The sequence below is a fragment of the Pinus tabuliformis genome, chromosome 8, assembly GCF_031772625.1.
Source record: "Pinus tabuliformis cultivar Carrire ecotype Pingquan chromosome 8, CPIR1, whole genome shotgun sequence".
Taxonomy (NCBI): Eukaryota; Viridiplantae; Streptophyta; class Pinopsida; order Pinales; family Pinaceae; genus Pinus; species Pinus tabuliformis.
The window spans coordinates 835,600,982-835,624,439 of record NC_142294.1 but is presented as its reverse complement, the minus strand read 5'-3'; the positions used below and the strand labels follow the sequence as shown (position 1 = coordinate 835,624,439).

Sequence of the window (23,458 nt, the reverse complement as noted above, 5' to 3'; positions counted from 1 at the left end):
TTTTCTGTAATCGTATATACGGTTAGAGTTGATCTGGCAAGGAATTTGGCAAAACTTCTACTAGATAATGTCTTTTTCTGAGGCCTGACCTGAAATTAGCAGGAGCATAATAATCTATACTGAATATGGTTGTGGTGTACCAGATCTATATATTTCAATTTTTTAGAGTGGTTGCAAAATATCAATGAGTGATAAAATTTAATTTCATGAACAGTAAAAAAAGTTAGATCATGCTATTTGTTTTGTAAATTTAGGATCTTTCCATGGTGACTTGTGTTTCTGAAGATGCTTTGGTCTGGTTGCTGTAGTTTCTATAAAACAAATAATATTGCTTGTCAAGGTGGTTATAGTACTATTGGCTAAATTGAGCTTGGGCTATTAATATTACACCAATTTCTCCCAGCTGCCCCTATAATTCTGCAGCCGTGTTAATCGTAGTGCACGCGGGCCGTAACAATGGATTAAGCCCGATTTAAATCTTGTTCCAGATTCAGCATATGCATATGGTGAGATTGGTTCTGGTAGCAGTATGTAATAGAAACCAGAGCAATTATATCGCACCTCACATCCTTACTTCAAGTGAGATGAAATTAGTGTTGCAAATTTCAGCGCTGGTAAAGAAACAGCGAAGGTTGTTTGACCTTTGGACATCAGAAAAATAAAGTATACAAAATACAAAATATATTTATTTAGTTTTAAATAGAAAAATTAAGTATTCAAAATATAAAATATATTCAAGTAGTTTTAAATATATTTCATTAACGTGAAATAATTAGTATTCAAAATATAAAATATATTTAATAGTTTTGATAATGTGAAATAATTAATTCCAAATATAAAATATGTTTAATAGTTTGGATAATGTGAAATAATTAGTATTCAAAATGATATTTATTTCTTTTAAATAAGAAAGTTAAGCATTCAAAATTTAAAATATTTAAAATATATATTTAGTTTTAAATATAATTTAATTAATAATTAGTGTTAAGTATGCTTATTCTGAATAAAATTTTTAGAATTTTAACTTAATCATCAATAATTATTATTTTATTAGTTGGATAGTAGAGTTTTAATTTAGAATATTTTCAGTATTATCTATAAATAAAAAATTGAGATTAATTTTTAAAACTACATTAATTAACTATAAATATATTATATGAATAAATGTTATATAAAATGAGTTGTGGTTTTTTGGGTATGTAATATTGATAAATTATTGTCTTGGCCCATGATATTATAACAAAGATTATTTATCGATTAAGAATATCCATAATAAAAATGATATTATATTTATCGATTAAAAATATCCATAATAAAAATGAGATAAATTTTTATGGTTAAAATTGTTGTTTATATATATGTATATTTTTTTAATTTTTTTAATAATAATAATAATTATTATTTTAAATAAAATTGTAATCTAAATAATTCTTATATATACATTTTAATTTTAACGATTTGAAATGAATTAATGCTTATTATACTGCTAAGTTGTTATTTAAGTTATCAATATTCAAGTATGTGGTTGGTATGATTGTACTCGAAGGTTTAGTATGTGGTTGGTATGATTGTACTCGAAGGTTTAGTTTGAATCGAAAGTAATGTATTGAAATTAGTAAATATTTTGTTATAATTGAAATTTCTAAACCTTCTCACTGAAATCTGACATTGCTTCAAGTACTTAGTCGATGGTGGGCTCATGCGTTGCTCTGACTTCTCCATAACCATCTGGATATGCATGGTTGTCCAAACACCGGGATAAAAAATGAAGGATATATTTGTGCTTCAATGTAAAAATCTGTTCTATATCTACTCTATTCAACACTTTGTATACTCGTGCTAGACATAAGTATAATAGTGGGAAAAAAGTTCTCTTCTATATTTACCCTATTCAACGCTTTGTATACTCGTGCTAGACATTATACTCACTTTGTTTACTCGTGCTAGACATAAGTATAATGGTGGGAAAATGCTACATGGAAGGCTTGAGTCTCAAGGTCTAATAATCAAAGAATTACACGTTGAATATTGAAATCTCACTTACTGGAATATTGAAAGCTCACTTTTCGAGGTAAAAACTCTATATTCGATACTTCTATAATGAAAGATCCTGGTTCAAAAAAACATTGTAAGAGAAGGAAGAAGACGCAAAAAAAAAGTTTTTTTTTTGGTTTTTTGTTTTACTTTGCTTCTGTGCTAAAATGTTTTCTATATCTTTGAGTTTAAATATTTCAATTCTTTTTCTTTGTGCCAAAACGGAAGATACCTTATTAGAGAAGAAAGTCAACTCTAAAAAAAAGTTTTCTACATCTATATATATATACTAGTTTAAGTCATGGTTAAGTCAAGCATCAAATTTGTGTATGAGCTACTCTTGTTTATGGGACAAGAAACTTGACTCTGTGCAATGATTTGAATGCTAAACTCTACGAAGGTGTAGATATTTTATTCCTGTTTGGATTTGAACTTTTGACGTCTTACGAGAAAGCACATGTTCTTAACCATAGGCCATTGTTGACGAGTCTTCCCATCAAATGCCACAACATATGAGGTAGGTATATGAACAAATTCTCCAAAATGATTATCTAATCTCTAACATTTTAGCACATTGTGAGATTTGAAATGTGATAGATTGAGAAAAATAAGCAGATAATCATGGAACTTGAAACACCTTGAGCATTAAAAAAGGGACAAGGGCATAAGAAGAAAGGGTGAGTTGATATTTTTGTTGGGTATGTGTTATATTTTATGCACAATTAGCGCCATGCATCATTTGTCGCATTGGGCATCGTGAAGGATACAAGGGGGCTCCATCCCCCCTTTTAGGGAGTGATAGCCCTCGTATGAGGCTATGAAGGGCCTTGTGCAAGGCCTAAGGGGGCCGTAGAGCATAATTAGTGCATTTTTTCTTGTGTAGCTTTTGTCGGTATGGTTTTCACCTTTTCATAGCGTCATGGCACATGATATTTTGATCCATTGCAATGTAATTTTGGGTAAAGGAAGTATGGCTATATTCTAATCTAGGGTTAATGGATTGATATTTATATTGTATTGTTAAGAAATAATATATTATTATTTTTTTGGGTTTTCTCGATTGGAGTTTTCAATGCAAAATATCTATGTTAAATGTGTGCATTTGCAATTGCATCTTTTATATTTTTATTAACAATGCATTTACAACAATTATTTGTAAAGTGTTAAAACCAACATTTGGTATAAGAGCAATTTGTCTTCAAGATGACACTTTTTTGGCTAAGGGTGTTGGCTCATGCTTGTGGAAAATCTAGTTACAGTTGGAGATTTGCGGTGTCATTTTTTCTGGTGAAAGAAAATGGTGAGCAATTTAAAGATAGAGATTGAGAAATCCAATGGGTAGAGTTTTCCACTGCGGAATCTCAAAATGGAAGATCTTTTGGTGGACAAAGATCAATGAATCACTGTGAAGAAGTTGGATGAAGGGTGGAGACTCAATGCCATTTTTTGAACACCTTAATAATATAGTAAGTGAGTGATTATTTGCTCATATTAAGATTTCAAATGAAGATAAGTGTATCAAATAATTTTATTCTTTACAAGATGAAAGTTTCACCCTTGCTATCAGAGCAAATGAGATAGAAGATGATGGAAAGTCAACAAAAATGCCTTATTTGTAAGAAGGTGCTCCCATGATAGAAATAAAAACAAGTCCTCAAATGGGAAATCTAAATCTTTAGGAAAATTTGTAAATGTATCTTGAAAATGTGAAAAATAAGGGCATTACAAGAAACACTTTATATCCAAAAGTGTTGAGAAAGAGAAGGGATATGATGATGCTCCTTTTATAGAAGCAAAATTCTCCTTCGACGAAGGAGGGGATGTGTACTTGGCTTTTTCAAGCACACATGTAGATCATAAGGCATGAATAGTTGATTAAGGTGCATCTTTTCATATGACTCCTCAAAGAGAGTAGTTTTGCGAATATGAAATTTATGAAGGATATTGTGGAAAACCCTATAGAGAAAAAATTCAAAGTGTTAAGGACAAACAATGGTGTGGAATTATTTGGGAATAAATTTAAGGAATTCCATGAAAAGTGTGATATAGCAAGGTAAAATACTACTCCATATACACTTCAACAAAATAGAGTTACAAAGAGAACGAATATGACGCTAATGGAAAGAGCAAGTAGCATGCTTAGTGGTGTTGGGTTAGGACATATATTCTGGGCAAAGAATGTGGATACTGTATGTTACTTAGTAAATTGATTACCTTTATCAACATTGGATGGAAATATTCCACATGAGGTATTTGGTTGTGATGCTTGTACACATTTTAGAGGAGAATATGAGTAAGCTCTATACAAAAGTTGAAAAATGTTTTTATTGGATATAAAGATGGCATGAAAAGTTATAAGCTTTAGAAGGTTGTATATAGTCAAGATGTGATGTCTAGAGAAGTCAAACATGTTAAGAAGTCTTATAGAGGATGATAGAAACAGAAAAATAGAGTTTCAATTGAAGAATGATGAATCATACTCTATAGAAGAGCATTAATAATAAGAAGAGAACCTTGTACTCCATTAGTGAGGAGATTGATTCAGGAAATAAGATAGCAAAACATGTATATTCCACTTGATTTCTGTTCTAATTTCGCTTTACTTACTAGGAAGGATAATACAAAAATTGTTAGGGAGATAATGGATTAAGAGGATAGTAAACTATGAAAAAATGTCATGGTTGAAGAAATGACATCCTTGAACAAGAATAAGGGTTATGATTTAGTGGAGTTGTCAGTTGGAAGAAAACCCACTGGTAGCAAATGGGCGTCTAAGAAGAAGTTGAATGCAGAAGACAAAGTGGAGAAATACAAAGCTCGGTTGATGGCAAAAGGTTATTTTCAGGTATAAGGAATTGACTTTGGTAATATTTTTCTCGTGTCCAAATTAACTTCAATTATATATATATATATATATATATATATATATATATATATATATTGTTACCTTTGATTTTGAAGTAAAATAGATGGACATAGACAACATTGTTACATGAGGATTTGGAAGAAGAAATCTACATGAAGCAACTAGAAGGATTTGTAGTAAAGGGAAAGAAAGAGTTGGTATGTAGGTTGAAAAAATGTGAACCCAAATTTTATAATTTAACCAAAATGTAAAATGTGTGCCCTAAATTTTAAAAATTAAATCAGACCATTCCATGAGAGATACCAGTGTTTCAATTTACTCATACATTCAAATAATTGGGGCGCAAAGGAATATCTAGTTATTCGTTTGAAGGTGCTTCTGGTTTGTTGCTGCTCTTGCTCCTGCTATTAAACTGATTGTTTCCTCCTAGCGTATCTGGGATCAACCTATCCAATTCCTAGAAGAGGTGGCAAAGGACCTACCAAGTGTTCAGGTATATGGACCGAAAGGGTTGAGTCGAGAGCTCCTTCAGTGAGTAAGTCAAGTGTACTTTGTTTAAGGGCGGATTGATAGTCATAAGTTGTTGACTTCAAGCCCTAGTATTTTCTTGTATCAGGGCTAACTGTAAGAGCCATGATCCTTGGTACAAGAGCCCTATGTTTTCATAATATAACAAATTTTTGGTTGAAAACATTTATTGTGTACTACATTGATTCATTGTTGTATGTTTTCCGCTATGAAAAGTACTAGCGTTGCGGTATTTCAGTGTGTTTATTATCGTGTTCTTAGACATAGAATTGGTTCTGAAGTGCCAAGGAAAAATCAACACATTCCATCATGGAAAAACTTTATGGTGAGTTGAGATGTGAAGTTTGATGAGGATGTATGGTCTTATAGATCACAAATGTCTCTTTTAGTGATTAAAGGGAATGAGGCAGAGGTTCTAAAATTAGATTAAAAAATAAGAGAAGATTTAGATCCAAGGGTGGGTAAAAAGAGTCTAAGTAAGTATACATCCTCACCCTATAGTCCAACTTGTAAGGAGCCAAAGTGGCTTACTCAAACATTGCGTGACGCGTAAGAGCATATAGGAGCACCCAGATCTTTGTTGAGGGAAAGTATACTTCATCAAAGATATGTTAACCATATTGCATTAGATTCTTCCATTTCTAAGCTTTCTATCTGTTTTAAGGAGGTGAGATGTGATGCCTTGATGAAGGAGAGTGATGTTTAAGCGATATTTGTTTCCAAGGGCCGATAGTTATTCTAAGACTACAATCGATTCATATTTGTAGATGGAAAATTTCTTTCAAATGTAGGGGGAAATATTGGTGTTTGGGAAAACACTTTCCTTGTAAAGAGGTACCATTAGCTTTGCGGTTAATGTGGAAGTATTTACACCATGCTTGAGGTGTTGTACCATGAAAAACATACCCATTGGAGATAACTTACTCATATATTGTTAAACCTTGACTAGATTCTTATGTGGCACAATTTTTTAGGAGGTTGGAAACCTATGTAGCATACAAAAATTATTCACAAGGTGCACATGGAGGGCTTGGTCGCTTGCTTTGGAGGGAAACTCATTTGGAGGAGTGTTGGGCATTGAGGGTGTTGAAACCTAGTAGCATGGAGATACATGGTTGCTTACATGGAGGCTAGTGCTCAACTTGAGGACACTTGAATTGAGTATTTTTGGAGGATCGCTAGTGAGGAGTTGCTGGCTAGGGTTTGCTATTTATCGTGGATGCACAAGCTAGGGATTGGAGTAAATGACTTGTATTGGTTGGAGTTACATTTTTGGTATGTACTTGTAACTTCTATCTTGTATATATATGAAGAATTCTTATCCTAATTAAATACTTGTGCATATAATTTTTAACTTACAGTGTTGTGATGATTGAGCAGTTTTTAGTGTTAGATATGCACATTGATTTGACATAACATTGAGAATATTTTGTAAATGATTTGACAAAAACATATAAGCTAAGTGGGAAAATTTATGGATGTTATGAATCCATTTAATAACTTAATTTCCAACTGTGATTTATTTTGGGAAGTGTACCCCTAAGGGCCAAAAGCATTGCTCCTTTGAAGTATGATTGTTTAGTATTTATTTGTTATGCTACCTAGTGACTTTCGTTGGACAACAATGAAATATATACCATTGTAATTTATATTTCATAGCTAGCCCTAAGGCCAAAAGTTGACAAGAAATAGATCCAAGGAACCCCAATGTTGGGGTGAAATCTCTAAATTTTCATTAAATGACAATTCTCAAAATTTTAACTTGATTTTCCCATATTAAACCTACAAAGTACAAAGGGAGGCATGAGAAGATGCACCACAAAAGAGGAATTTTGAATTTATAGGTAAAATTTGAATCAACAAGAGACCTTGCAGTCTATCAGTGAAAGCGAGAAAGTTTTGATTAATAGGAGTAACAAATGGACCATATTTTTCATGTTATGAGAAACACAATAAGAATTGTGCTCTTTATGCCTAGATCCAATAAAGAAGTGTGGAGAGCTACAATGATTTACAAATTTTGTAGATAGCATGGAACACAGTGCGAAGCTCCAAACCAACAATGAAAAACAAGAAGGTTCTTAATTTCATTGGAGGATCCAGATTGAATCTATCGAAATGGTTGTAAGGGAATTTGGAGGTGGAGCTAAGGCTTGCTGGCCGTTTCATTTTTAATGAGGACAATGGTGTTGACACTAGACTAGTGAGACCCATACTTTGCCACTTAGAAGTGAATGGTAGTGGCAAAAGAAGATAGAAGAAGATATCTTGAGTTTTGAGGATCCAACTAATAGAAGACTTCAAAACAGTGAAGAATGAAGGAATAATGAATTAATAGTGTTCACTACACTAGTAGTTGGTCGACGACCTATAGAAACCATAGTGCCTAAGGATGAATGTGTGTGTTTGTTTTGTTCTGGTCATGTTTTCAAGTTGCAACTTTTGTGGAGTGTTACCTTTGCAATTATGGTTCCACTTATCTTGAACATGAATGGAATGACTCCCGTGCCTCTACCTCCCGACCTCTCATCTTTAATGCCCACTACCACTAAGGGATATTTTTGGCAACATGAATGGAAAAAATGAAGAGATCCCTCTAGCAATTCTTGTGAGGTCAAAAGATGACCAACATAACACTTCATTCGATGATCTTAAAAAAGGTCAACAAACCTTCAAAACCGCTACATAAATAAATAAGTACATTTGGTAGAAGATTTTTAGAAAACCAATACTTATAATGTAACAAGATTCCTAAATTTACAATATAAATAAATAAAATTGGAAGGAAAAGAAAAAACAATGGGGAAGAAAGCATTCTCAAATTCATACTATTTTTAAAACATAATATTATTTTTCTAAATCAATTTGCACATATAATTTAATGTAAATTACCCCATTCATTAAGATAATTAATAATAATATTTTTTTTTTTTATAAATTTTTTTATTTATTTATTTCTTTTAATTTAAAATCAAATTCTATTATATCATCAAATTTATTATCGGGAAGAATCAATGATCATGCCTATTTTTACCTATGTCAATGAAATATATGCCACTCAAATGTTGACCTACCTATGTCAATGAAATATATGCCACTCAAATGTTGACCTTACAGTTTTCACGACCATAATTCGAGAATCAATGCTCATGCCTATTTTTACCTATGTCAATGAAATTTATGCCACTCAAATGTTGACCTTACAGTTTTCACGACCATAATTCGAGAAGATGCCATGTCAACCACCATTATTTATGAAAAATAGGCTAACAACGTGATGAAAAAAACTCTAGAAGAGTCTATATTGTAAATCTGATTAAAAATTGAAGTAGTCAAACCTAATCACTAGTAAGCAAAAATTCGCCCAAAGGAATAGAAGATAGAGCACAAAGAGAATTTGTGCATTGTAGCAAGCCACAAGTCACATGCTACACTTCTTTGTACTTGCAACCATTTTCTATATAGAGAAAGATAGCTAAACAACCTCACCTTCACGTTGGGTTTTTTTCCCGAAAGGGTTTCCCATGGCATATCTTGTGTCAAATGTGTTTGTGAGCTTTTATTTTGTTGTTCTTTAATTTCTGCATAGTTTTAATTTGCATGCGTAAACTATTATTCTACAGATCTAGAAATCTTAAAAAAAAACTGTAGTAGTGTAAAATTTCAAATTGTGAATATAATTTAATCATTACAATATTTTTTTATTTAGTAGTGTAAAATTTCAAATTGTGAATATAATTTAATCATTACAATATTATTTTATTTTATTTTTTTGTAAAAAATGCAAATTTGGATTTTTAAAATTATTTATATAATTATGCAAACTACCTTATTACTCCAGACAGTTATTAATAATAATTTTTTCATTAATCATAAACCACATTTTTTAAATTAAAAAAATGTTGGAACTAATGAAACTAGTGGGCTTAATGGTTAAGAGCATGTGTATGTATGCTTTCGTAAACTTGGCAGTCAATGCGGAGGTAGATCCCTTTTTCTACAAACAAGGGAGTTTCATATACCAATTTGGTGTTTGGCTTGCCGTGTCCCTAAAATTGGTTAATAACAATAACTTTCGAAAAAAAACATGGAAAATTAACCCATCTGCAAATATTAGCTCCTAAAATTTTCCCTACCAATGAATTAGGTCTAAAGGTTTTGGACAGTTTGTTAATTTCAAACACGGTCAATGTGAAATCTCAGTTTAAATGCACAAGTTCACATCACACAGGCTTTACAAGAATGCATCCCTTGAATTTCCTCAAAATAAAAATATTAATTATTTTATTGCATTCAAAACCATATCAAATACCCATTTGATCGATTTGCGCCTGCATTTGTGAAAGAAACGATCTGATGCCTCCTCGATTTAAAGAGGAAAGAAACGATCTCATTCATGTCATTCCCGTGCCATTATTTGAAAGATTAAATTCTCAAATGGAAATCACCAACATAATTGAACAAAAACGTTGTGAAACATGACACAAAGGACAAACATGTCCTATAAAAAAAACGTATATTTACAATCAATAGTAAAAAAACCTCTAGACTAAAGTGCTCATCATGAGCACTCCGTGACTATTTTACAAAATAATATAATACATGTAAAGATCTTTTGAAATTGATTTCAACTCCTCTCAAGATATTATGATTTATCCTCGGATTTGTCATATCTCCATGTGGAGAAACAATGAAGGGGCAAGATCTACCCAGAGCCTATTTGAAAAGCAATGACATTCCAATGTTAAAATTGCTTAACAAGGAGCAGCTGCATGCTGATGAAAGAATGCTAAATGATGGATGGTTAGATATACAAAGTACTTAAGACTCATTTGAGTGGGGGTCTCTTGGTAAAGAAAAATCCAAAAGCCCAAAATTAGGTTTTTTATATTCACATATTTTGAAGCTCTTCTACAAGAGCCCTAAGTGCTGCCCTCCAATTTGTGCTCCACGATTCATCACTCAAAACTTTATGCAATGTTCGTAGTTCATCGGGATTTGCTTTTCTGAAAAAACCCTTAAGAACCATATATATTTTTTCCGGTGATGTAAGATTTAGAGGGTTTGATTCCGCTTGCTGCAGGTTGACTATGCTTGATTTGCCCCTGTTATCAATCTCCTCCAGAAAATTCTTCAACACTGCAGGGTTGGATTGACCACCGCTTTGAAAGTTTGAAGTTTTGTAATGTTTCTCATATATATCATTCGTCTCAGGATACTGTCTCTTACTTGCATTGCTTGGCCTTCTGCACCAATATTCTTCACATTTGTGATCACGAACAAGTTCCTCTATGGCCTGTCACAAGAAAGATGCCATAAATATCAGAGAGAATAAATGAGCACATTGAACAGATATGCAATGTGAATGTACACACACCAACCAATCAGTCGACCAATTCATGATTCTTATTCATTTTGACAAAAATTGACATGAAAAGTGACATGCAAAAGTACCCCAACGTTCTACCTTAATGACCAAAGGTGAGGTAAACCCAAACATATCAAGACCATTTAGGCTCCCTGGAGGCTGCAAAGCAGGAAGATTTTGTTTGCCAAGGCTGCGCTGTCTCATAATTTCTTGATTCAACCTCTCTTGCACAAGTTCCCAGCACTTGTAAACTGAATCTTGTATAAAAACTTCTGTCGAGCATCCCTCCATTATAACCTGGGCAATAAAACGAACATCACAGTCATCTACTAGAAGCTCATGGCATCAGAAATGAGAAACCGTAACATTAAGTTCCAAAATCTTCAATGCGTTCAACTTTTGAAGAAAAAGAATAGCAATTTCTTTAACACCATAAAACCAGAGTGGTTTCGAATGTTTGAGCAATTCTGTAGCATAAATGAGGAATAATAAAACCCAGATAATGCTATGTTGCACGAGTTTCTGGAACTTGGGAACGTTGGGAACTTGGGTACGGGTGTCTGGAATGGCTAGAGGTTTCCCCAAATTTCCCAGGAAACGGCTAATTGGGAGCGGCAATATTATATAATAAAAAAATAATATATATAATCAAAAAGACCGCTGCCATAGCAAAAAGATATATATGTTGACATATGTTACCAAAAATAAGTGTTGACATATGTCTCCTATTTTACCAAAAAGATATAATATTTACCAATAGGGTGAACCTTTACTAAAATTACATTAATATAAGTTACAGAGGTAAGAAAAAGAATTTGCAGATATTTCTTTAAAAAATTTAGTGATCCATAACAAATTTAAAGGCACTTTTTTACTAGTGTAGTGTAGATACCAATTTTAAGTTTGAAGCCATGTCTTATTATTTTCTTTTGAATTAATCATTGCGTTGTATCCATGAACATATTTGAGTAAAATGTTGGATCGTACATGTAAATGTTTAAGCCATGAGCTCTCCGCCTAAATTTTTAAACGCTGCATTCCCAAACAACTCGAATATATACAAAAACAAAAACAAAAATAAAATATGCTTGATTTGTTTTTTTACCTGAACTTGTGAAAATGAAACAAGTAGTTTATCGCTGAAGGGCAGCGCTCCAACTCTCAACACACTTAGCTCTCTCAACACACTCAGCTCTCCGCTCTCAACACACTTAGCTCTCCGCTCTCAACGCCAAACAACAACTAAAGCTCTCAGTGAAAAGAGGTGTAGCAACCAGCATTTATGGAAAAACTGAAGGGCTTTTTTGGCGCCAAAATCATTCCCACCCATTCATATCCACAGAAACTGGTGGAAAGACGAATAGTGCATCGTCTATTAATAACAAGTGCGTATTTCCCTCTATGATCATATAATGTGTAACAGCAAGTGCGTCTTTCTCTGCCCAGGTCCTTTTCTTTGGGGTTTACAGTATTTTTGACTTACCATATTGTTCTTAATCCACTATACAATTTCATGGGTGAATTCAATTACTAAATTCTGCAATTTTGTGGGTGAATTCAAAGTGAAAATTACTAAATTAATGAATTCAAGTAGCCAATTTTCATATCACGCTAGCAGTTTCCACCGAAACCATACTGGAATGTTTTGTAGAAATTTCTCATTTCCCACCCCGGTTTTCAGTTTCTCCTTATTTCTCCCATATAGTTAAATGCCCTTTCCCATAACCATACATTTAACAAGCTGAAAAAAATAAATTTGCTGAAAACACAAATTCTGGAAATTTTACAGAATGCTGGAAATTGCAGAAATAAAAATCAGCAGTAATAAACAGCCATTAAAACACATTTAAATACTGAGATTTTTGGTCAATGTGACCCTGGAAAAACCCCCTACAACTCTTGGGGAAAACCAGTTTGAGAGCTCTTCTTTATTTCTGGAAAATGCCTTTTTACAGTAGGAGAAATGTTCAGCAAAAAAATCAACAAACAGACTTTTACAACTTATCTCAGCCTTGCTGAAACTCAGCGTTGCTGATACACCGCTACTGTTGCTGTTACACCGCAGCTGTTGCTGATACACCGCCGCTGTTGCTGATACACCGCTTTCGGCTGCTGAAACTCCGCTTTGCTGAAACTCCGCTTTCAGCTGTCCAGAAATCTCCCTTGCTCTCTTGCTCTCCTTCTCTCAATCTGCTCATGAAAGAATGAATGATCTTTTCCTCCTTTTCCTCCCTTAACCCAACCCTAAGTGACTTTTGGGTGATCCCTAAATCCAATGGCTGAGATTAAATGCTCATTTAAATCTCACTTTCTATTTTTTAATTCACCCCACTTTAATAAAGACCCACTTAGTCATTTATTTCCAAAGTCACTTTTCCTTTCTAATTTTTCATTGACTTTATAAAAGTCACTTTAAAATTAGACTTAGTAACTTTATCACTTAAAGTCACTTTTAAATTAGATTTAACTTTATAAAAATTATAAAGTTACTTTAGGAGAAAAATTAAATTCTTTTGGACACTTTTCCCTAGGCCAAAGATCAAAGCCTAAGGGAACCACCTGTCCTCCGGTACCAAATTTCAACATGTTTGGTTCGAAACTAGTTGTCATAGCTAAAAGACCGCTGCCAATTCCAATTTCCACATGGGTTCACATGGGAACGCTGGAGCGTTGCAAATTTAAGTCTGACCAGTTCCGGAAACCGTCCAAAGTTTCTTTTACCGTTCCCACAGAAAATGGAACATTCCTGTGCAGCTCCAAAGTTCCAAGGAGCGTGGGAACCACCGGAATGGGTTTCCCAGCTCTCAGGAACGGGTTTACTTCAAAAATTTATTTAAAACCCCAGAATATATTTATCTCAAATATTTCTGAACTTGCCAAAAAATAAATACACTGGTATATTAACTTAAAATGTGCATCAGAGATCAATCACACCACGAATACAAATTTACACCCAATGCAATCTTCCTTCAATAAATTTCTCGGGAAAATTCTGGGTTAGACCCACAGAGAATACATAGAAAAAATAGTCACTAAGCACCTAGAAACTCGGCCCACTAGGAAAATCGGCCCCAAAGAATTTGGCCTCTGGAATTCGAATCTCCTGAAGCAAATCTGCCCTAGAAAATTAACTTTTCACCAGCAAATCGGCCTCCCCTTCGCCCTATCTCAAACGGCCCCTCCGTACTAGAGAAATCGAACTCTGCCTCCACATTTTGGAACTCTTCTTCAGCAACTTGGTGTCCCTCTTTCCTGAACTCGGCCTCCGAATTTCTCCCGAAATTCCCTGCTGCACTTCTTTTCACCTCTCTTCAGTGTAGTTGAGCCTCTCACTATAGAGAAAATTGCTTCCTCCACAATTGTGTATATTTATTCACCACCCTGAACCCTTAGGCTTATTTTGTAATTTCATTAAGCCAAAATCCCTAATCCCAATCTCCTAAGTGATCAATGACTAGGATTAAATCCTAAGCCTCACTTAAAATCAACTGTTGAGACTATATGTAAGTCATTTAAATAATTTTATTATTTATCTTTAGAACTTTGGTCTAACAGTCCACAATGATTAATTCGATTAATTATTGTACTTTTCCTAAGTTAAACCAATGTTGCAAGACTCATACTCATATAAGACTCATCACGACATTGACTCGTCGACTCGTATAAGACTCGTCAAAATACAAAAAAATGCTAAAATATGGTAAATTTTAAGCACAAAAAAGAAACTAATGACAATTCCAATCCTTGTAAGTTATAAAAATCACAACATATGCAATAATTCATAACATCATCCCATATCTATAAAAGTACAACATAATATATTCGATTTTTGTAAGAAAAACATTTAGATACTAAATAAGAAAATGACTCATGATTCCATAATTAAAATATAAAATGTCAGCGAGTTCAAAATTCAAATACATATGTCATAAATGATAAATGATTGTCTCATAAGTTCATAACAATCTTGATTCTCATCACTCATGGACGAGTGTGCCTACAATAAGCCTTCGTGGAACAAGTGCTAACATCGGAAGGCTGAAATAACTGTAAGGCAGGTGTATTTGGAGTCTCCATTTGAGATGGCAAACTAGAGAAATCCTCAATCTCTTCATCAAGCCAACTCAAATCAGGGGACTCCTCCACAACTCAATCAGACTCTAAATCAATAGCATCCAATAAAATTGGATCTGTATCCTTGGTTGCACTTGTTTTGCGAGCATTCGAAGGTTGTAGTATGAAAACCAACTTTTCCAACCTCTCATGCTCCAACTTGTTTCTCTTTTTGTTGTGGATGTGCTCAAACACTAGCCAATTGTGCTCACAAGAAGAAGCACTGCAGGGTTGACTCAGAACTCTGATGGCGAATTCTTGTAATTGTTGTGCCCCAGTGCCACAATCTATCCACCAATGAGCTGTAAAAAAATAACAACAAAGATTATCAGTTTGCAATGCCAAACATATAAAAGAGAACTAGCAAAATTACAAGCTAAGTTCTAACAATTTGCACTTACAAGGCATTTTCTTGTCCTTGAGACGTTGGCTTGAGCTGAATCCAAACATACCAAATGCTTCCTTGTACATATCTCGTTGTATGTTGATTTTGTCTTGAATATCTTGATCCGGGAACATCTTCTCAATGAATATCATGACACCTCTCATCACCTCGAGATCTCTTTGAATGCTAGACCCTTCATTATAGAATAAGCTCGGATTGAGATATGCTCCTATTGCATGCAATGGTGAATGTAGTTGCTTGTCCCACCTGGAATCAATAATTTGACATATAGAGAGATATTTAGATTCATTTCCCTTATAGAAAGTCTTGATGGCCTCTTTGGCCCTTTCCATGCCCTCATAAATATATCCCATTGCAGGTTTCTCTCCATCCATCAATCTCAAGACTTTCACAAGGGGCTCAGTGAAGCTGCCAATCTCAATGACTTTGTCCCACAAACTATCACCAAAGACAAATGCTTTCACAAACAATGCTTCTGGTTTTGTGCTGTCTTTCCAAAATACCCATTGCTTGCTACAAAACATTCTTCTCAAAACTTGGTACTCACACAAAAGGCTTTGGAGGGAAAGAAATTTTGTAGCAAGCTGTGTGACAGTTGGGTGACTAAGCTCACCCTACGTGAATTCCCTCATAAGGTTCAACACCCAAGCATGATTATAAATATACTTGGTAATTTGCTTGCATTCTTGCACAACATCTTGCACTCACTCCAACTTCCCAATGTCCTTTAGCATCAAGTCTATGCAATGGGCAGCGCACAAAGTCCAAAAAATGGTGGATATTTGGCACAAAGCAACCTTCCAGTTGCCACATAATTTGCTGCATTGTCCGTGATTACTTGGACAACATTTGTAACTCCAACTTCCTCCACCACATCATCCAACAATGAAAAATCAAATGTGCATCTTTTACATTTGCAGATGCATCAATGGATTTTAGGAACATGGTTCCTTTAGGGCAAGCTACAACAAAATTTATTATTGTTCTACCCCTCTCATCTGTTCACCGATCAAACATAATTGTACATCCTGTAAATTTCCATGAGCTTTTAATGCTTTCCAATTGTTCCTTGACACACTCAAGCTCCTCATCTAGCTCTTTCCCTGTAAGTGCATTATAAGATGGGGCTTTGTATCCAGGGCTAACACTTGCAATGACATCCACCATGGGCTGATAAAAATAAAACTTTGCATAGTTGAATGAAAAACTGTTATGGTACCAAAACCTCCTCACTTTCATATCTGCCTCCTTCCTCTTCTTTTCATTAAAACTATCCAAGGTTGGTTGAGATCCTAGAGTTGTACGAGGACTAAAGAAAGAAGAGGTTATACTCTTGTTTGCCACAACACTTGAAGAGGAGTTACCCATACCTGGACTTTGAATCTGTGTTTCACTTTGAGATGAAGATCTAATTATCCCAATAATCTCATCCTTCCTTTTTGCCCTCTTAGAACTTTCTTCTTTAATGGATTCCAAAGCAGCTACCATTTCAGTAGTGACTTCATTAGGGCAATTTTGACAACATCCCACACCATTCCCAATAATGCATTGTGGCATTGCAATAATTGCACTTGACATGGTGGTCATTACCGACAATGATTCGTTGACCATGTGCCCATGGCAGATCACAAGACTTTCTAGAACCCTTTGGTGGCATGGTGACAGAATCTAGAATATATATATATATATATATATATATATATATTTGGTTTATTAATTTGCAAATTTTTTTTGGCCTTGTGGCTGAGTTTCCCAGCCACAAGCCCAAACATAAAAAAATTGCAAATATAAAAAAAAAAATTCAAAAAAGAAAAAACTAAATTGAATACAAAAAAATTACATGGAAAACATTCAAACAAGGTTCATGAAGCCTACCTGAAGTTGGGTTTGATCTGATAAAGCCACCTTTAGCCTCCTTCAAGAGCTCCTTCACTGTGTAATGGAGTCACTCAACACTCATACAAATTAGCCAAACACTTAAATGACAAATGGAAGGGAGAGAGGTGCTTATAAAGCATTTTCTTCCCTCCAATTTCCCTTTCCCTCCACCTCATTTACAAAAAGGAAAAAAAAAGATCAAAAAATGGAACAAACTGTGTCTTTTGAGGCTCGACAGATTCTATAGGGGTTCGATACGGGTCTTAGAATACCTACGGGTCTTATACGGGTAGACAGGTTCTATAAGATACCCACCGAGTCTGGGTCTTAAACACGAGTTTTATGCAAGTGACTTGGCTCGGTATAGAACTCGCCAAGACCCGTGAATACTCGCGGGTCTAATACGAGTCATGCTTCACCGAGTTAAACATAGGAAAGAAATCATACTATCACTTACTCCACCAAGCAAGCACCTAAAGAGGCAATCAAACATTTTCTACATGCAAAGACACCAAACCTATGTAGAAGACCTTCCAAAGCTACAAAATCTTCAATAGTCCTTCCTAGCAAGGGATTCTCTACCAACCCCAACTTGTCTCTGTAAAATGCAAACTTCCCCTTTACTAGAGGCTTGGTGAGAATATCTTCTACCTGCTCTTTCGTGGAAATGTATTGCAATCTCACAACACCTCTCTGGACCGTATCTCTGATGAAGTGGTATCTGATCTCTATATGCTTGGACCTATCATGGAACACTAGATTTTCAGAGAGCTTAATACAACTCTGGTTGTCACAGTGAATCATAGTTGGCCCCATCTCAAGACCAAATAATCCTGTGAGCATCTTGCAAAGCCATATGGCCTCACAACTCGCTAGACTCACTACCATGTACTATGCCTTTGTTGAGCTAAGTGCCACTAAGTGTTGCTTCCTGCTATACCACAAGATCATAGTTGATCCAAAGTTGAAACAACCTAAAGTACTCGTCTTGTCCACTACACTACCTACCCAGTTTGAATCTATGTAGCCCTATAACTGCACTCCACCAACTCGAACATATCTTAGTCCCTAGTCCACTGTACCTCGAAGGTACCTCAACACATGCTTCATTTCCATCCAATGAACCCTTCTCAACTACATCATGAATTGGTTGAGTGTGTTCACAGCAACGCAAACATATGGCTTAGTGTTGACCAAATACATCAAGGACCCAATCAACTCTTTGTATAAAGTGAGATCCACAAACTCACCTTTGAAAGCACCTAGCTTCTTCAAGTTGTGGATCATAGGTATAGACATCAACTTGCAATTCTCCATCTTGAATCTCCTCAGAATCTCAACCGCATACTTGCCTTGCACTATGAAGATCTCTGTTGGCTGCTAGCACACCTCCAATTCCAAAAAGTAGTGCATCAATCCAGTGTCCTTCATCTCGAACATTGAGGTAAAGTCCTCCTTTCCCGTCCCTATGAGCTTCTTTGACCTCGTCAGATAGAGATCGTCAACATATAATACCAAGATGAGTGGCTCACCGTCAACAAGTACATAATACACGTTGGAGTATACCTCACTCTTAGCGAAGCCCAATCCAAGTAGGTAACCATCAATCTTGGAGCACCATGCATGTGGTGCCTGCTCAAGTCCATATAAGGACTTCTTCAATTTGCATACATGGAACCTCCTCTCATGCAACTCAAAATCCTTGAGGCTACTCAATATACACCTCTTCCTCAATTACCCCATTGAGGAAGACAATCTTCACATCCATCTAATGTATGTTCCACCCCATCTCTGAAGCAATAGATATGGCTGCCCTGATAGATGCATATCTGGTGACAGGTGCAAATGTCTTTGCTCATCAAGGCCAAATAACTGGAAAATCTGATTAGTGGTCTACTCTCCTTAAAGGTCCCGCTGAGATCCTCCACATGCTCTTTTGCATCCCTCAAGGTCTACTCAACCCATCTCGACGTTTTTTATATATATATTTTGGTTTTTTAATTTGCAAATTTTTTTTGGCCTTGTGGCTGAGTTTCCCAGCCACAAGCCCAAACATAAAAAAATTGCAAATATAAAAAAAAAAATTTCAAAAAAGAAAAAACTAAATTGAATACAAAAAAATTACATGGAAAACATTCAAACAAGGTTCATGAAGCCTACCTGAAGTTGGGTTTGATCTGATGAAGCCACCTTTAGCCTCCTTCAAGAGCTCTTTCACTGTGTAATGGAGTCACTCAACACTCATACAAATTAGCCAAACACTTAAATGACAAATGGAAGGGAGAGAGGTTCTTATAAAGCATTTTCTTCCCTCCAATTTCCCTTTCCCTCCACCTCATTTACAAAAAGGAAAAAAAAAGATCAAAAAATGGAACAAACTGTGTCTTTTGAGGCTCGACAGATTCTATAGTGGTTCGATACAGGTCTTAGAATACCTACGGGTCTTATACGGGTAGACAGGTTCTATAAGATACCCGCCGAGTCTGGGTCTTAAACACGAGTTTTATGCAAGTGACTTGGCTCGGTATAGAACTCGCCAAGACCCGTGAATACTCGCGGGTCTAATACGAGTCATGCTTCACCGAGTTAAACATAGGAAAGAAATCATACTATCACTTACTCCACCAAGCAAGCACCTAAAGAGGCAATCAAACATTTTCTACATGCAAAGACACCAAACCTATGTAGAAGACCTTCCAAAGCTACAAAATCTTCAATAGTCCTTCCTAGCAAGGGATTCTCTACCAACCCCAACTTGTCTCTGTAAAATGCAAACTTCCCCTTTACTATAGGCTTGGTGAGAATATCTTCTACCTGCTCTTTCGTGGAAATGTATTGCAATCTCACAACACCTCTCTGGACCCTATCTCTGATGAAGTGGGGTATCTGATCTCTATATGCTTGGACCTATCATGGAACACTAGATTTTCAGAGAGCTTAATACAACTCTGATTGTCATAGTGAATCACGGTTGGCCCCATCTCAAGACCAAATAATCCTGTGAGCATCTTGCAAAGCCATATGGCCTCACAACTCGCTAGACTCACTACCATGTACTATGCCTTTGTTGAGCTAAGTGCCACTAAGTGTTGCTTCCTGCTATACCACAAGATCATAGTTGATCCAAAGTTGAAACAACCTAAAGTACTCGTCTTGTCTACTACACTACCTACCCAGTCTGAATCTATGTAGCCCTATAACTGCACTCCACCAACTCGAACATATCTTAGTCCCTAGTCCACTGTACCTCGAAGGTACCTCAACACATGCTTCATTTCCATCCAATGAACCCTTCTCAACTACATCATGAATTGGTTGAGTGTGTTCACAGCAACGCAAACATATGGCTTAGTGTTGACCAAATACATCAAGGACCCAATCAACTCTTTGTATAAAGTGAGATCCACAAACTCACCTTCGAAAGCACCTAGCTTCTTCAAGTTGTGGATCATAGGTATAGACATCAACTTGCAATTCTCCATCTTGAATCTCCTCAGAATCTCAACCGCATACTTGCCTTGCACTATGAAGATCTCTGTTGGCTGCTAGCACACCTCCAATTCCAAAAAGTAGTGCATCAATCCAGTGTCCTTCATCTCGAACATTGAGGTAAAGTCCTCCTTTCCCGTCCCTATGAGCTTCTTTGACCTCGTCAGAAAGAGATTGTCAACATATAATACCAAGATGAGTGGCTCACCGTCAACAAGTACATAATACACGTTGGAGTATACCTCACTCTTAGCGAAGCCCAATCCAAGTAGGTAACCATCAATCTTGGAGCACCATGCATGCGGTGCCTGCTCAAGTCCATATAAGGCCTTCTTCAATTTGCATACATGGAACCTCCTCTCATGCAACTCAAAATCCTTGAGGCTACTCAATATACGCCTCTTCTTCAATTACCCCATTGAGGAAGACAATCTTCACATCCATCTAATGTATGTTCCACCCCATCTCTGAAGCAATAGATATGGCTGCCCTGATAGATGCATATCTGGTGACAGGTGCAAATGTCTCCTCGTAGTCTACTCCCTCCTTGTGGGAGAACCCTCTTGCCACAAACCTTGCTTTATACTTCTTGACATTGCCATCTGTTGCATGCTTGATCTTATAGATCCATGAAGAAGAGTGACCACTGACTTCCCTTCAAGCCTCGACACTATCTCCCACACATCGTTCCTCATGGTGGAATTGTACTCCTCCACCATGTCATCCCTTCAAACTTGTTGCCTCCTCAAAAGTAGAAGGCTCAACTCACTGATATTGCTCATCAAGGCCAAATAACTGGAAAATCTGATCAGTGGTCTACTCTCCTTAAAGGTCCCGTTGAGATCCTCCACATGCTCTTTTGCATCCCTCAAGGTCTACTCAACCCATCTCGACGTTCTCCTAGTAGAGCTCAAAGCAACAGGTCGTTCCTCCTAATCTAAAGGTTGTACCCCTGTTGCTGGTGCTACTAGTCCCTACTCAACCTTCCAAACCTCTAGCTCCCAATCCATTATTGTTGTTGGATCTATCCCATGCAACCACCTAAAGGTCCTACCTCCTCAAATCTAACCCCCCCCCCAACAAATATCTTCCTTTGGCCTAGAATGTAGACCCTATAGGCATTTGAAGTCTCATGATATACAACAAAAATGCCCTTCTTTGATGAGGACTCTAGTTTAGTCCTCTTCTCTAAAGGAATGTGGACATGCACTAGACTACTAAATATACGAAGATGACTCACCTCTAGTCTCACTCCTATAAAATCCTCCTCAAGAGTCATGTCCTCCACTACCTTGTGAGGAATCCTATTCTGCAAATATACTGCCATATTACATTCCTCTACCCACGAGAACAAAGCTAGATCTTAATCATGGATCATGGTCGTAGTTGCTACAACTATACTCCTGTTCTTCCTCTTTGCCACTCCATTCTCCTGTAGATTGTAGGGCAATGTGACTTCTTTCTTAATTCCTGCTTCCCTACAAAAATCCTTAAACTCATTGGAGGTATACTCTCCATTGTTTGATTTCAAGACCTTGATCTTCTTCTCGGTCTGGTTCTCCACCAAAGCTTTGAACTCTTGAAACTGACCAAAGACCTCATCCTTGGTCTTCAAGAAGCAAATTCGTGTCTTGGAATAGTCATTTATGAATGTCACGAAATAATTGCTCCCCGAGATAGACTCCACTCACATAGGACCATAGATGTTAGAATGCACCAAATCCAACACACCTTTAGACCTACTCTCACTACTAGGTAACATTAGCTTGGGTTGCTTGCTAAGCACACATTCCTTACACACACCATTATGCTCTCTACACTGAACTCCAGAAAACCAATGATTATTTCCCATCCTCACATGCCAAATCTCACTCTAGCTATCATTGTTATGTAGTAGGGCTTTCACTAGCAGTCCTCTCAACAAATATACATTATTCTCCCTACTTCCTATAACTCACCACACACTAGGATTAGGCCCTTTTCGCCTAACAGCTACCTCGCTTCTCATGAAACTAACCTCAAGTCCTTTATCTTCCATGGCCCAACTAAAAGTAAATTTGTTTCCCCTTGTCAATCTACTCTGAAATTGTGTTCCATAGGGACACATCCCCCAAGGTGAGGTGTGCGTGCCCCACATTTCCCCCGCACTTTATATGGGGGGGTGCCTCTGAAAACACTTCCCTACATCCCCCTTTCAAGGAAACTCAAGAAGACATAGGAGGAAAAGTTTCCCCAAAAGGGGTGCTTGTGAGCATCTCCCCTGAATTTTGCATGAAAACAATAATTTATAGGTGAAGAAGCCTAATATTCAACCCTAGGGCCCTATTAATACTATGTAATTAATAGTAGTTTTCAATTCTTAAAATAAAAGTGATATTCTTTTTACTTAAATTTTCAACATTACCGTCAATTAACTCAAGATGTTTGAGAGTGGTTTTGACCTCATTAGATTTCATATGGAGAAAGTAGAATTTTAGATCCCACTCAAAATCTAGCAGAATTAACAATTTTTAGGATTTAAGGATTTGGGATATTGCAACGTTTCCATTAGATTATATCATGTGTGAAGTGGAAGTAGCATCCAATCAAGAACACCAAGCCCTCTATGAACCTCGATGTTGGTGGCATTGACTATTGAAATCCTCTATCATGAAACGAGTAAAATTGTACCTATCAACAAAATATAGAATTGACATGTTAATCAAACCAAGTATTTTACTTGTCACTTTTTACTATTTTTGAGTTTGAGTAATTTCAATTTACTATTTGAGTCTCA

General features: G+C 36.0%; 1 protein-coding gene across 2 annotated transcripts in view; it reads right to left on the bottom strand.

The window, feature by feature from the left end:
- Nucleotides 1-10,049: 10,049 nt before the first annotated feature.
- The window catches only part of LOC149238178 (putative lysine-specific demethylase JMJ16), a 69,334-nt gene continuing 55,925 nt past the window's right edge, over nucleotides 10,050-23,458 (bottom strand). For both annotated transcript variants that reach the window (XM_089372931.1, XM_089372930.1), the window contains 2 exons: nucleotides 10,896-11,093; nucleotides 10,050-10,724 (listed from right to left, as the gene is read on the bottom strand). In XM_089372931.1, the coding sequence (XP_089229057.1) occupies nucleotides 10,320-10,724; nucleotides 10,896-11,093 (603 nt within the window). In that variant the 3' untranslated portion in view covers nucleotides 10,050-10,319. The remainder of the gene's footprint in view (nucleotides 10,725-10,895; nucleotides 11,094-23,458) is intronic.